The 16,825-nt window shown below is 35.3% G+C and overlaps 1 protein-coding gene across 3 annotated transcripts in view; it reads left to right on the top strand.

Annotated features, from left to right (window-relative positions):
• ryr2a (ryanodine receptor 2a (cardiac)) overlaps window positions 1-16,825 on the top strand; it is a 657,734-nt gene that overhangs the window by 458,745 nt on the left and 182,164 nt on the right. For all 3 annotated transcript variants that reach the window (XM_051919561.1, XM_051919560.1, XM_051919559.1), the window contains 6 exons: window positions 4-141; window positions 1,290-1,367; window positions 2,336-2,411; window positions 6,007-6,130; window positions 8,270-8,385; window positions 8,493-8,557. In XM_051919561.1, the coding sequence (XP_051775521.1) occupies window positions 4-141; window positions 1,290-1,367; window positions 2,336-2,411; window positions 6,007-6,130; window positions 8,270-8,385; window positions 8,493-8,557 (597 nt within the window). The remainder of the gene's footprint in view (window positions 1-3; window positions 142-1,289; window positions 1,368-2,335; window positions 2,412-6,006; window positions 6,131-8,269; window positions 8,386-8,492; window positions 8,558-16,825) is intronic.

The raw sequence follows: 16,825 nt of genomic DNA, 5'->3' as shown, positions 1-16,825 counted from the left end.
TAGGATAAGGAGGTATATAGATGGCCTATTAAGGAGTCTTTGAAAACAATGCTTGCTTGGGGCTGGAGCATTGAAAGAATACGTGAAGGGGACACTATGAGCTTACATAACAGAGCACGGCGGATATCACAGTCCAGCCAGGTAGGAGTAGTAGATAATGTTCATCATCTATCAGACTCACTTTTTAGGAAGCTCCTGTTTGCATATTTGCTCTTACATTTCTCATTCCTAACCCAGACTTTACTATCTGAATTCATATAAAATTCTCTGATGTTTTCGTGTGGCATATTATGTGGTAAGAAGTAAATATCCATTTTGAACTCTGATGCTGTCTGTAGTTGTCTCTTGGGCGCTGACTGCTGCTTTGGCCTCCAATTCTGTTTGTATTTTGATGCATTATTCCTATCACCAAAGGTACTGTGATTGGCTGAAACAAACCACAAAGTCATGTGGGTGGTAGTTTTTAAAAATATCTGGGTAAGATATTAGGATAACTTAGGTATTAGTTAACTCATCTTGGTAAACTCAATCATGTCCTGTTTTCTTTGCCAAACTTGTTATTATGACTGTATATAATTCTGAATACCTTTATATGGCCACAAACCCTCAGTTTGTATTGGTTTACCTTACATTAGCAAGATGTTGGTTTTTGTATACAAAGCTCCGTTAAATGAACATTCCAGGTATAACTTCCATATAAATCTGTTCAACAACAAATATTCTTGATGTATTCTTATAGTTATTTAACACATTCTCACTACACTAGTTTTAGTGTAGCTAATATAGCACTGCTGACTTAATGGAACAGTTTTCTGAGTACTGGAAAATCCCATTTATTTACAGCACTTTTTAGAGCTAGGTCATTTTTGATCCGATCAAGTCCATTAATCGCAAGCGGCATGTCTTCATTTAAACTCAAAGCTTTTTTAAGCATGTTGCTTGACAGTTATAGTATTATTTGTGCCAAAACAAAATTAAAAAACAGTGCTTATTTTACAAACAATTCAGGAAAAATATATGATTTATATACAATAGTTTGTTAATATAGTCAATAATTCTTTTTTTTTTTAAGAAAAACAGTAATTTGGTAATGAATGAATGTAGAAGACAAGGACACTAATGGAGCCACTTCTTTCTAGGATTCACGATGGTTTGCATCACTGTCTTATATTTATTAACTATTAACCTGAAAGGGAACTCCATAGAAATAGCTAAAGGAACAGAATTCTGTCATTGTAGCGTAAAGTTAAAGATACCTTTGCTGTCATACATTTTGTTTGCTTCTTCAGGTTTCTGTAGATACCAGTCATGGTTATAGTCCCCGACCTATTGACATGAGTAATGTCACACTGCCTCGGGAGCTTTATGTAAGTATGCACTAAAGCTTTCAAATGTTTAAATCTCCAAAGGAGTTGAACTGCATATAATTATACAAGCAAATGGAAATTTTAAATTTACCTTTCAAAATCATGTGTTCATTATATAGGTAATTATTTTATATATTGGAGGTAACAGTCATGTACTGACATCCAAGCAATACTTGTCTTAGCAATGGGGAAAGGATGAGTTTGATGAGTATAATGGAGGATGGACTCAAAGTTCTAGACATCATTCCAGGGATGTCGACTTCTGGCCCAGTGAGGATGTATATATTGCCTATAATACTTTTGAATAAGTGCCTTAATGTTAGAAATACATATTAAAATGTATTTAATTTATTTGAGGTGATAGCAGTAACATTCTGCCTATAGCTGCTTAATTGTTTTAGTTAATTTTAAAAACATGCCCAGGTTACTGATGACCATCAGTGATGGGGTGAATAAATTGCAATAAATTTGATGCAGCTGCTGTAGTGCATGTGTCTTGAAGTGTCTTTTTTCCCAGTCTTGCTGGTATTGTGGTTTCTTTTGCTGTATCGTGCTCAACCACCTGTACAGGTTTTTACCCAACTCTTTCAATCCTGCCTAATGCATTTTTATTGCACAATGTCCTTTTCTGTTTATAAGGTATTTAAGGAAACATAGAACCTTGACACTAAATTATTAACATCAAAATATTTGTAATTGCTTGTTAGATTATATTTTACAAATATTAATCAGGACAATGTTAAATATCATAGAAGTGTTTTTTCCTTCACATATAAAGCTACAATATGTTATAGTATTAACTGTGTTAAATATAGTCATTACGGAAGAGGAATCACAAAATATACAACACCAGAAAATGTCATTGATTGTGAGTGGAGGGCAATAGCTAAAATGCTGTAGTCAGTCTCTGTGTCTTTCCTGAATACTTTATCAATTTTTAGATCTTATATGAATAATCACTCTTACAGTCAATGGCAGAATTGCTTGCCGAGAACTACCACAACATCTGGGCCAAAAAGAAAAAGCTGGAATTGGAAACCAAAGGTAAGTAATTTTAGTTTTTCTAGGATTTATACAGAAATCTTGTGAGGAAACAGTAATTTGTTAGTAATATAAAATGTTTGAAAATCAAATGTAATAATTGTAAATATCCTAATTCTATTGCATTTACAGCTCGGGTACAACAAGGTCTGCTTGATAGTGGAGTGTCATCTGATAGCAATGTCATGCCATTTCTGCTTTTTGTATAGTTAAGGTATACCACTTATAGGAAGACATTGACCATAGTCCGAGATACCTTATGGACTTTTAATTGTACTGCTTGTGTAACGCGAGTGCTGTTTTGAGAGAAAGTGAAATCAGAAGTTGGCATGGAGATGTCAGAATTCACACAGATGCTATAACTAGGAAAATAATAATTAAATATCAAAGGTCAGGATGTGTAGTCACAGAAACTTCGCAGTATATCAAAAGGTCAAAAAGGGTACATGAAACCAGAACCAAGAAATACATAATGTAAATCTTAATCAAAGTGCTGAAAAAATTGTTGTTACCAGTAAATTCAAAACTATCAATATGAAATTGTGCATGTTTTTTTTTCCATCATGAATTCAATCTTGGATGATTAGGTATACTTTACACTGGCTTTTAAAATGTCAAGATAATGATAATATGACACACAACCTGTGGGAACTGCATCCCAGTAATGGGGCAATACATCCTAGCAACCAATCTCCAACATGGCAGCATACATAAGGAAAATAAGACAGCACAGTGGTAGAAAGTACATAATTTTTTAACTGTATTAAAAACATATGGAAGCAAAAACTGAATATAACTTCTGTATTTCTGGGTGTCAGAAACCCCAAAAACCGTACTGCAATAAATGTCAACAGGTAAAGGAGTAGAGGAGTCTGAAAGAAGCCAAAAGAGTCACCCCATCTAATGTTACTGTCCAAAACGTAGAACTGAAATAGGCACTCAGGGGTATTATAACTGGAAAAAGGCAAGTAAGTTGCCTTGTGGCCCAATGTGGCATTTCAAATCAGTGAGGTCCATTGAGCAGGTCAGGGTCAGGGAAATCCAACATACAGAGGGTCTAGCTCTTTCTGGGGAAGTCTATCCAACATACAGAGGGTCTAGCTCTTTCTGAGGAAGTCTATTTATAGGGATTGACAGGAAGGGGTGGGACTTTGTGGGGCATCGTGGGCATGGCCCAGGGGCGCTCACTGGGTGTCTTCTCGGTATGGCGGAGGGAAAAAGAAATGATACTGCAAGTTTTACAGAACAATTAACCTTATAAGCCAGATCTTAACAATTATAACTTTTAACAGGACTTTGCTTAACACTCCAAACAATTTTTATAGCTGTCTCCACAAAAACCTCATTCAATGTGAAAACCAGTCTTATTCATTATTTGATTCTCATGCTCATCCCTTTAACTGTTATGATCCTTATTATTAAAACTTGTTTCACTAATTAAAAAATTAGCTGTTTAAAATTTGTATAGCATTGTCTCTTCATCCTATGTCCTGTGAGTATAAAAGAAGACATATATGCAAAGGCATAAACCATGCTTATTTAAACACATTTTTTCAGTTGAGATTATTAAATGTATAATAGCTATTTTTAATTTTTATAATGTTTCAGGTGTCTTCAAAAATTTGCTTTTGTTATAAATAACTCAATTCGGAGCAATTGTTTGAAAAGTGTCTTGGTGTATGGATAACATTCCTTGGCAATGGTTATAATGAGTTCAGTTGCTAAAGGGGCTAAAGTTTCTATATAGTAAATTCTTTTCTTTTTTAGCAAATAGAAAAGCTGGAGAAGAAAAACAATATTAATACAATAAATATAGTTAAGATCTAGTTTTGGTCAAGTAGGTGCTTGACTATAAATTTAATACCCAATAAAACAGTCACTAATGATCTATTCTTAAGTTAATCAAGATCTGGGGATGAGAGAAATGCCAACGTTTAGAAAACATACAAGGAGTCCTAAGGCAGAAGTCAAATTCAAACCAAAAATATCAAAACCAAATGTTTACCAAAAATTCTTGTCAAATCAACAGGCAAAAATCCTAACTTTTCAAAAAGTTTTTGTAAAGTGTCTTCGTAAAGTCTACTCAGACAGCAAAGATTTGATTTGATATTTAGAAACAGAAGTTAGTGAGCTGCCCTCCCAAACAGGTGCAAAGCAATAACGTCACATATCGAACATCTGGTGGTCACATGTTAGTAACCAGATGTCATCAGCAACAACAAAATGATCGCAGTAAAGTAGGAAAATTCAAAATGGCAGTGATCATGACTCAAGACACAATCCAAAATGGTTCTGTGACGAGGTCATGAAAATAACAATAAAAAGCATAAACATATGTAAAAATAAGTACAAATTAGCTGTAGGATCTAAATCTGGACTGTCAAAAATTGATATTCACAACACTGAGAAGACGATGATTTTCACTCTAATGGTGAAGCAACGTTCTACCTGTTTGGAAACTGGTCTCAGACTTACTGAAATCATGCCCATGATGAGGTCTTGATCTATAAAGCTTACTCCCTAGGCCTTTAGAGTCTACTACATTCTCATTCTATCAGAATGTCATAGTGTACAGTTAGGAAAGGAAATGGAAAGACACAAAAATACAGCTGTTTAATTGCGGATCAAGTAATTAAATTAAAAAGATGCAGTTAAAAACTTATGATATTGCCTATTACACAATGTCTGTTTATTGTATATAATAAATAATAAACATTTACTGTAATGGAAAATGCACAAAATGCAGATGTCAGAGAGCCATCAAAATGTACTGTATTTATCCGATAATAAACAGTATATCCTAGCTAAAAAACTGAGTGGCAGATTTTTCTAATTATTAATCAAAAACGTAAATTGGCAGGTTTCAACACAATTGTAAAGTGTTTTTTTTTTTCTTAAAGGCAAATCCAAAAAACATTTTTTTTTAAATTATAGACATTTATTTAGAGAATTCAGAATACTTATCTTTTCATTCATTTTAAGGTTTGGAACTGTGGATTTCCAATTCAGTCTTAGGACCACCATGGCTCCAGTTTCTAACTAGATTTACAATCAACAAGTCATTCTTACTTTTAAGTGATCTTATTTTTTCTTATCAATGCTTCAAATATTTCAAAGAATTTCATAATTTTTTTCTGTTCTTTGCCAAAGCTTCCAATGCTTATGTTTCTTTTCTGCTTTCTTTTTACTTTTCCCTTTTCTGTAGAATTTGTTCCCTTAATTGTATTTGATTAGCAACATCGAATGCTAAAAGGGAGTGATTACTTGCTGTCATTTTCACTTGCCTGCTCATTAAGTAACATTACTTACTAATGAGCACACAAATGATGACACTTAAGTATCAGCTCTACTTTAGAATTCAGTATGGTTAGTATTTGGATACCAATAAAGGATCAAATCTTACAGGAAAAAGTGACAAAAGAAAAAAATGTCAAACATAAGCATTTAAAGTTTTGTTTGGAGTAAGACATAAAAAAGATAGCTCACTAAATAGTAATATTAACAAACACATATGATTAAAAAAAAGTTGTCTTCAGTTTTTCTACTGGCTGTGTTGACTTACACTCTTGTTTCTGTATCCATTTTAATTTCCATTTAGGAGGAGGAAGTCATCCTCTACTAGTGCCATATGACACCTTAACAGCCAAAGAAAAATCCAAAGACAGAGAAAAAGCACAGGACATACTAAAGTTTTTTCAGCTAAACGGATACACTGTTTCCAGGTAATATTCAAAGTCCTTGTATATCAAGTCAAATGATGTGCATTCTTTATTCTGAAAGATTCTCATTAAATCTGATAATACTTTGTCTTATCAGTTGTCTATCAACATTGCAATCTGGTTTAAATCAGACTAGCACTGGCTGTTGTCTTGTTCCTAGATTTTCATAATCATTCATTGGTTTTCAAGGAGCATGCCAATCCTCCTGGATTGCGTTGAAATCTTATATAATAACTATCATACATTGACTCCATTGCTTCATAGTCCTTCTAAACCAGGGGTAGGCAATGTCGGTCCTGGAGGGCTGCAGTGGCTGCAGGTTTTCATTCCCACCCAATTGCTTAATTAGAAACCAATCATTGCCAATCTCAGACCTTATTTAATTTTATGGCTTGTTAGTCTGTGCAATGTAAGACTCTTATATCGTAGATTTTTTTACTTTCCAAGGATATCATCCAAATGATATGAAGCCTAAAACAGATCATTTTCAGTCTGTCACATTTTTCTATTAAGTGTTTTATTAAATCAAACAGTGCATGATGAACACACACAGATGTAATTGGAAAAAAGCTAGCTGGAGAACTGCTGGCTGCTTTGTCTTTTACATCTTATTGCTAATAAGGAGCAATTAAAACACTGAATGCAGCAGTTTAAGATTGAAATAAGCAATTAAGGTTGGAGAACCTTAACAAGCGAGACCACTAAAATGAAGCATTAAAATGTCACTTAAGCAAAATGTGCTTCATCAGCAATAATTGAGTTCTCGTTAAGGAACTGGGTTGGAACAAAAACCTGCACATACTGTGGCACTCCAGGACCGACGTTGCCTACCCCTGTTCTAAACCTATATAATTCCTCTTGTTCACCATCCAAACCTCTCTTTCCACTTATAAAAGAAAACATTCTAAGCCATAAAAACAACTACAAAAAAGGATCAAGGTGATACTGTGAGGCTGGCCAAAGAATGGCTGTGTCAAGTTATACTTTGTTCTGTTTTTATACATACTTTGAAACTACAAGAAATGCAACTGAATTTTTATATGACATAATTTCTTTGTTCTATGATGTGCTATAAATTTCCTCTTTACTTTTTCTTTACTCTTAGATCATCCATTCAGCAACTATTGTTTTATATTAGAAATTGGATAAAAATAGTAAAAATATTACATAACTGAAAACAAAGTCCATGACTTATTATGGGCAGAATTTGTTGTTAATAAAATGAACATAAACTGAATCATATTCATCTAGCTTACAATATTTATATTATAAACAATCTTGGCCATCTGTTTTTATATACAGTATCAAACCTGTCTTCTAGCAGCACCCAAGGGACTGATTTGTAGTCTGGGTAACATGCATGTTTATACTGGACCTGGAACAGCTTCTGGTGACCCAGCATAATTTGAGGGGAGTGAGTACTTCTGGGTTGTTTTGGAACCAAGGTATTCACCACCCCCATCCCCAACCAACAGTGCCCCCTTGTGGCACCCAGGGACCCCAACAAGGCTGCACTTCCAGACTTCAGTTCCCATGAACCCCTGTGGATGTTTGAGCTTAGACACCTCCAGCAAACCACTGCTTGTGCACCCCCTGGCACTTTCCATTTTGTCCAGAGACCATGCCGTCATCCAGCCAGGAGGTCCATCTGTTCACTGTGCCACTCACACTGTATACCTGAAAATGTAATGTTGCACCAGAAGCCACTGCATATACTGTATCTGGTACCATAGTACTTAATGTGGGTGTTTTACCCTGTTTACTCCAGCACTGATTGTAATTTAACATTTTCAATGAAAATTCTGTTTTGTTTAAAGCTGTTAATTTCGCATTTTTGTAAAAGCAGTCTGACTCTCTCAATTAAACAGTAAGTCTCAGATTTTTGTGATTTTTGTGAAAGCATTTTGAATCACTCACTCTCTGTGCAACCAGAAATTTCTAAGGTGGATCACATAAATACTTATTTCATATGGAATGAAGCTGTATGTGTAAAGTTTAATTGAAATCACTGCATTATCCTTTGCTTATCCACATACAGCCTGTGTAGATTCTATCACACCAAACAAGATTTCACCCTTGGTGCTGCTATGAAAAGGACTTACAACTTGACAAGTGATTTTTGTGGGTTTTTTTCTTTAACAGAGGTTTGAAAGAACTGGATTTAGATACTCCTTCGATAGAAAAACGTTTTGCTTACAGTTTCCTTCAGCAGCTCATTAGATACGTGGATGAGGCCCATCAGCGTATGTTGGAAATTGGTAAGAAATCATACTGGATATTGGAAGGGGAATACTAATGGGAATTTATTTTTTTGTTACACATTTCCCAGTATCATTATGACAATCCAAGTACATTTTTTAAACAGATGCTGGAACTCAGACCAAAGGAGAAAAAAATCCTCACCAGCAAGAAATGAAGTTTTTTGGAAAGGTTTATTTTTTCTTTATTATGAATTATTAGTATTCTAACGCTTTAAAGATGAACAGTCAATTTTTTTTATTTTTTAGTAGCAAAATATACTCTTTCGTGGGGAAGTTTTGAAATGTGAAATGATGCAGTTGTTTCTATGTAAATCACGTCCCAAGAATCATAGCAGTAGTTAAAGTTAGGGAAAGCCTTGCCTAGCACGGCATAACTCATGCTGTCACATTGATTCTTGGGATTTTGAGTTCTTCCACCTGTGCTAGAACACTGATGTAACTGGTCCACTGTTTTCTGTTGAGTTATGTGATTTGATAATACAGTACGCAGAAAGTAAAAACATTCATACTTTATCAATCAAATAACTTTATAAAAGTCCAAAAATGTAAAATATGTATATACTGTAAAAACATACAATATAAATAATATGCTGTTATTTTTCTTAATAGTCGTCCTTGGTTAATTCCCAGTGTCGTTGGTGCTTGTAATATTGCTGTTAACCATATACTTTTGTAAGTCTGTGGATTTTGAGACATGAGACAGTTATACCTGAGCAAATATTTAAACAAGTTTTGTAGAATATTACAGGCACAAAGAAGGATGTACAAATATGAGTAAATGAGCATACAGCTTTTTGCTTCTAATTGTTACCTCTTACTGCTATTTTTCTTTTTAATAGATATTACTCTCCACTGTTATAATGGCCTGTTTAAAGCATTCACCATCTTTACATTTTTTTTAAACATAATTTGCTCCTTAATCATCAAGCATGTGCCCCAGACCTGGGTTATTTATCCATTTGCCCAAAATTAGAGCAAGTCAATCAATTGTAGAACTTGACTTTTTGTTTCTTGTTTGAACTGGTGCCTACAAAATGTATGGGAGGTATTTTGTGCAAAAATGAAAATGAAAATTATAAAATGAAAATGCAGTCTCTCTTTTGCAGTGTACTTTTGAAACTGCACACACAAATGCTGCAAAAATTAAAATGAAAATGCAATAACCTCATTTGTAAGTTTATTTTTAAAGTCTGCGTGCAAGAATGCTGCAAAAAAATGAAATGAAAAAAAAAATCCCATTTGCAATTTCATTTTCAGCCTGAACTGCAATGAAGCTGCAAAAATGAAAAGTAAAAAGCATTTCCACTTTGCATTTTTATTTTCAAGAGTTCAACATGCAAATAGCGCGGGTCAATGGGCGGGACTTTGGACATCGATTTTCTATGATTCTTTGTCCTTAGTATCTGTAGAGCCACTTTGATCGACTTCTCATTTGGACTGTGTTTAATTCGTGTGAGTTTGATCTTTTCAACCCCGTACTGCAAGTTTCACAGCGAACCCGTCTCACAAAATCTGAAGGCCATGCATAATTGTAGTTCTGAAGTAATTAATGTGCAATTTAATTACAATATTTAACATGACAGAAATTAGCCTTTATTACATCATATTTTACATTTATTTACACTGAAGTGGAAGCGAGATGCTTTGTATTTTTGTAGTGTTATACTGTAGCATCAGCACAGAGTACTACAATGGCGTTTTCATTTTTTGGGATGGTATGCAGACACCGGCGGAGCTTCAGGCTCATGAAGCTGGAGAAAAGTGTAGCAAATCGAGTTGCCACTGATCACAAGTAAGCTGTGAGAAGCAGGGCCGGTGGTAAAAATGCACAAGCAAATAAGTTAGCGTTGTGAAGCGGCGGTGAAGGTAGAGCCTCAAAGCTGAGATCCAGACCTGGAACGCGGTTTGCAGGGTTCAGTAAATGATAACAGCAAAGAAACCTGAACATCTGCATCTCCCCTCAAGGAGCTGCTTGCCTACAGCTGACCACCGTTGAACACACCGGCTGCACCGAACGACAGCATAGCACTTAACATCCCGGTTGTGCCACCTGCCAGTGCAGCACTTAAAATCCCTGTTGCGCCATCTGACAACACAGCACTCCCAACCCCAGCTGATGTGCCCTCAACAGAGAGAAGACTGCCCAGCCGTTTTGACGAGTTTGTCTACTGTTGCAAGGAGTTGGAATAGGCTGCTGGGGACAGTGACTTTGAATCGAGGGCCATGCAACGGCACAAGACACACTGTAAAAAATCAATGCTACTCCCAATTAAAAAATATTAAGTAACTGATTACAATGTGCTTTTTGAGTTTGCTCAACATTACGTTGACAAATCCTGCCAATTACAAAATTTGAGTTCACTGGATACAAGCTACACTATGCCAAACTAAGAAAATTAAATTAGCTCAAGTAGAAATAACTAATATGTAAAAACAGCATTAAGCCCATCTAACATAAATTTTAGGGCTTTGTCAATGTCATCTCTAATTGGCGCAACTAAAAAACCTATGCTGAATAAATGTAAGTAAATTTAGGCAAACTTCAAGGTAGTAATTCAAGAAATTAATATATTTATTTTTTGCAAACTCAAAAAGCACATTGTAATCAGTTACTTAAGAACTCTGACTTTATTGAGCAACATATTCTATTTTAACAAAAAAGAAAAAACAGCTTTTTTGAAAATAATGCAGCTTTATTTTCTTAGACATGGCATTACATTATTATTACAATGTGAAATATGAAAATCACTTATATAAATGTATTTATATTCAGTACGTTCAAATTTTGTCTTAATAACATTGTTATCATTACTAATAACCACAAGCCATGCCATCTCTGATGTTGTGGAATCTTAATTTGAAAAGTGTTACATCAATAATTCCAAAATTTTTGAACAGAACCTGCACAGGGTAAAGGGATTCTGTCATAACATTAACACTAAAGTGCAACTGAGAAAGAATTTCACACAAAGAAAAGTAGCTATTGCAATGTTAATCTAAAATCAAAAGACAAGCACATCCTATTCTGCAGATCTGAGACATATTTGCCTAACATTTATACAGCATATTTTTGAGTGACAATACTCTATGTGAGTATAAGTCTCCAATATTTAGAAACACCTTCTGTACTGTTTCAAAAGTGTATTTCAGTTCTTTTGGGTACTGAATGTTTCGAGCATACAGAAGACCAACATGTATGACAAATGCAGTTGTGAAGTCGACAAGCTCTTCAATTACTACTCAACCTTCTATTACCACAGCCACATTCATTGCCGCAGCTCCAGGATGGGTCTCATGGTGCCTCACAACCTCTAATATTCCTATCTTCATTTCATTTGTATATATTTGAAGGGAGTCTGTATCCTAAAAATATAGAACAATAATATAGTTAAAGTGTGAAAAAATAAACCATAGTTGACTCTTTGCCAAAGCCAAGTGAAAGGTTGTCTACCAACTTAACTTTCTAGTTTGTTAATCATTTAGTTTGACATTTCCAACAGAACTTACATGACATGTTGTTGATAACTTCTTGTATTCTCTTAAGTACAGAGGTAGTCCTTGTAGAACCGTTGCCCTCTTGTGTGTGGTAACATCCATAGTCTGAAAAGTACAGTAACAAGAATGATAGTCATAGAGGTAGAATATACAAAGAAATAATATTTGAACCGAATGACAATTTAAGAAAACTTTAAACAAAACAACTAAATATATTTGACATATTTTCTTTCTCATTACTGTACATATACAAAAATCCATCTTTGTTAAATGATCCAAATAATGAAAGGATTTTGCACTTCTGCAAATTATTTAAAATGCATGCACAGATCCAGACACACACAAAAAAAAATGCTATTAACCTGGATAATTTAAATTGTCAATTTATAATAAACAGAATAGCTCAGGAATTTACTTTTATTTCTGGTAAAATATTGTTTGTGTAAATCTCACCATCAAATAAAACTGTAAATTAATACATTATGAATTTGTAGTCCATGACATTGGAGGGAATATGTGCAGTGCCAATGACTCAGATATAAACATATACAGTATAATTTAGCTTGTTCTATAAAATCATTTTGCATACATTTGATAAGTATATGGGTTTGCCACATGCACCTTCATAAGCAAACAGTTTAACAGCCTTAATTACAACACTGCCCTGCACATACTACTTTAAGTTCATGCTTATGAATATAAAACAATTCTTTCCTGATCCTTATTACGTACCTGTTCATCTAGTAATTCTAAAAGTGATTTCAATTCATGTGCCTTCTTGCCTCCTTTTGCTCTATACATTTCGATCAGAGCTGTCGAATACTTGTCCAAGGATGTCAGCGATGTTTCTTTCAATTGCACCTGGGTAATGCAATAATATTTTGCATATACCTGTAACAAAATTCAGGAATTAATAATGTACTTATTTTCAAGATACTAGCATCGCTACTCGACAATTAATTTATAAGATTAGATAAAACTCACCTGTTGCTCTATGAGAAGGCCTGGCCATCTCTGTTGGACTATAGAGACCAGCGGTTCATCCATGACAATCTCCTTTATTCTCAGGGAAAAAGTGAAGTCCTGAAAAAATATCATTTAACCCTTCAAGTATTTGCTGGGTAGCACTTTTTGACATGTGAAGAACAGTTTGCATACAAAAAAAGAGAGAAGCAAGTTTGTGCTCAATTGCATCTCCTAAATACAATACAATACAATACAGTTTATTTTTGTATAGCCCAAAATCACACAGGAAGTGCCGCAATGGGCTTTAACAGGCCCTGCCTCTTGACAGCCCCCCAGCCTTGACTCTCTAAGAAGACAAGGAAAAACTCCCAAAAAAACCTAGTAGGGAAAAATGGAAGAAACCTTGGGAAAGGCAGTTCAGAGAGAGACCCCTTTCCAGGTAGATTGGGCATGCAGTGGGTGTCAAAAGAAGGGGGTCAATACAATACAGTACAGTACACAGAACAATTTCTCAATATAGTAAGAAATAAATAAAAAAATATATATATAAATTTTAGAAGTACAGAGCATTGCAAGCAACACATCCACTACCTACATGATCATCCTCACCATCAATAAGAGGTCCACTATTGTCTGCAGCAGAGCTACTATCAGGACTGTCTTCTTGGCCTGCATGATTACTACTTAAAATGGATAGCCTGAAATCATGAAAAGACTGACCCTTATGCTTCCTAATTTTATGTACATTAAATGTGGTATATACATTGGTCTGAAAGTCACAGTTTACAAAAGGACATTTCACATATTCATAGTTTTTAGATGTTTTCTTATATGGCTGTAAAAGGTCTTCCCATCACAGATATCTTGAAATTTACAAAGTTCACAGCTCAAACAAGCCAAATCCTTGCTAACTTTTGAAAGGGTAGCATTGGGATGTATTCTGTTGAGATGTGTCCTTAACGCACCTGCAGTCCGGAATGAACAAATGCAGTCACTGTGAATGCAAGGAAATGATGAATATGGTCCACGCCAGTGCTTCAATCTATAATGTCTGAGAAGTGTGTCCTGAGCTGTAGTACAAAATGTACAGAGCTTGCAATGCACGAAGACCCTAAAAATCACAATAAAGAAATAAGAGCTGATTTGGATGGCCTTCAAAACACTGCATTAAATAGAATTAAAGTAGGTTCAGTTAATATATGAAATCATATCTTAATAATTCTATCACAAATGTCTAAGGTGGTACAGTATCTGAAAATGAACACAGTAAACTACACATCACGTTTACACCTGAGCAGTCGAGTGGTGCGACTTATATTTATTAACATATGTTTGTGAGGGTATATTTTTTTTTCCTTGAAGGAGCTAAGAATTGTTGTTGAGGTCTGCTCAGTGTGTTAATTTTAGGTCCTTCCCCCTTTACCACTCGCTTTCTCCCTCTAGGACACACACCCCAATTTTCCTCTATAAAAGAAACAGCATAAATTGAATGTACACAAGAAAGAAAGGAGTACTCCAACCAGTAATCGTGCGTCTGCCTTTACAAGCTGTTATGCCTATGCACCCCAGTGCCCGTAATAATTTACTAGAACATTCAGTTGAAAAAAAAGCGCCGTCACCACAGAAACGTGCACGCCATCTTTTACTTTTTTTCGACGGTATGCAATTTTACGAAAAAAACGGTACAGAATAGAATATTGATGTCATTTTATTAATTTACCGTTTAAAAAACAAAATTATCTGACCGTTGTCGTACTCTCGTATTGCCCAATCCACTTGAATAAAGTGTAATCATCTGCGTTCAGTCTCTACTCTAAACTTTAGTATGGTGCCTCAAAAGCTCGAGTCGGTCACCGCAGCTACTACAGGAATTCAGACCTATAACTTTATGTGAAAAAAGTGTCCTGATGTCGGGTTTTGAGGTATAAAAACACAAGTTGTTATAGTGAAAAAAGGAAAGAGGGAAATATCGCAATTGCGTGGCTTTTGATAAAAACTTATAGCCACCACAGTAAGCACAACTGACCTTTCATTTTATAATTATTCATTTTTCAGATTCTGTTATAGTCACTAAAATCTTCCGTAATTAACGGACCCGCCGTCATTACAAGTTGCAAATAACACAAGCGAACATTAAACACATAAAAAACTTTTTTACGTTCGGCAGTTGGTTATAATCGATGGTCGTCGAAGTTAGTAAGGTTATTCGCGTGGTAACTGTTAATACTTCGTACCCCGATTTTTTATGGTTTTCAACAAAGGAAAGTCCTACTCTTGTAAATGTATGTACTTACCTTAAGTCGGGGCTCTCAAACGTTAGTAATTACAGATTGTGGAGTCGTGGATTCATGCACGTGTCCAAATCTCATAAATCAAGAATATTCTCGCAGGACATGCGCATTTCGCAAAAGAAAAACTCGCACAGATTATTAATTCTCACAATGATGATTTTTACATTTGAACCCAAAAGAAAAATAGAACTCACATCTGCGCCACACAATGAAGAAACGATTGTCAAGCTAAACATTTAACACAGAAATGCTGGAACAACAAACATTTTTACCCTGGGTCGACTATCACTTAGTTACATTTTTTACAGTGCAAGTTATATCAACTAGGGATGAGTCACCGAAAGATTGAGCTGGCATTGTATCACCAGTAGCAAGAGCACCCATCAAGACGGCAGCTCTGCACACTCGCACGGGATTTTCAAACTAGTACAGCAAAATGCAAGCAGTCCTTTTAAGGATAGCAAGCCATCTCAAAAATGTAAACACCATTGCATACTCTGTGCTGATGCTACAGTATACTACAAAAATACGAAGCATCCCGTTTCTACTTCAGTGTAAATAAATGATTATTAATTACTAGTCATTTAGCCCGTTACAATAACGGGCGCTAGAACAGTAGTGCATAAACATTAGTAGGAACAGTCAATATTAAATGGCAAGGGACTTTGACCTCATTCTTTTTGTTGGTCGTATTTTTCTTTCTTTCAGCCTTTCTTTTGTTGATGTTTACTTGCTGAGCTGACCGTTCTTCATGAGCTGCCGCCGTGTATTGTGTGTCTTTAATTTTCTGTGACAGTAATACATTCTTGTACGTCCGTTGGTTTGTACGTCCGTAATATACCTGTAATTTTCTCTGGGGGTAATACAGGCGTGCGTGTCGGTAATATGCTATAATCTCCTCTGACAGTAATTATGGCTTATATGTGGCTGTAATATGAGTCACTGTATTGTGTACCTTTAATTTCCTCTCGCAGTAATACTGGTTTGTATTTCCATAAAACGCCTGTAACTTTCTGTGACAGTAATATTGTGCATCGAGTCGCGCATGCGCACTTCACCAGAAGACACACACGGACACCTGGACGCACATAGGGATGTTATTAAAGAGGATGACACAATAAAGGCTAATTTCTGTCATGTTAAATAAGTTGAATTAAACTGCGCATTAATTACTTTATGACTACAATTATGCATGGTCTTCGGATTTTGTGAGTCAGTTTCGCTGTGAAGCTTGCAGTATGGGGGTGAAAAGATCAAAATCACACGAAGTAAACACAATCCAAATGAGATATTCTATCGATCAAAGTGGCTTTACAGCTACGAAGGGTGTAGTGAGAAGTTAAGCAAAACGATACCTTTTACTGGCTAACTAGAAAGATTACAGTATGTATCCTGTAATCTTTCTAGTTAGCCAATAAAAGGTGTCATTTTGCTTAGCATCTCACTTACATGCATTATGGCTAACGGTACAACACCCTAGTACCACAACTACGAAGGACAAAGGATTGTGGGAAATCGAAATACGAAGCCACAACCAATTGACCCACGCAATTTGCATGTTGCAACCTACTTTTCAATTTTGCAGCTTTATTGCGGTTCAGGCAGAAAATGAAATTGCAAATGCGGTTCTTTCATTTTAATTTGTGCAGACTTTGAAAATGAAATTGGAAAAGAAAGTTTGCATT

Source organism: Erpetoichthys calabaricus, chromosome 15 (assembly GCF_900747795.2).
Source record: "Erpetoichthys calabaricus chromosome 15, fErpCal1.3, whole genome shotgun sequence".
Classification (NCBI taxonomy): Eukaryota; Metazoa; Chordata; class Cladistia; order Polypteriformes; family Polypteridae; genus Erpetoichthys; species Erpetoichthys calabaricus.
Note: the sequence above shows the minus strand (reverse complement) of the source record. Positions and strands in the feature narration are given on the sequence as shown.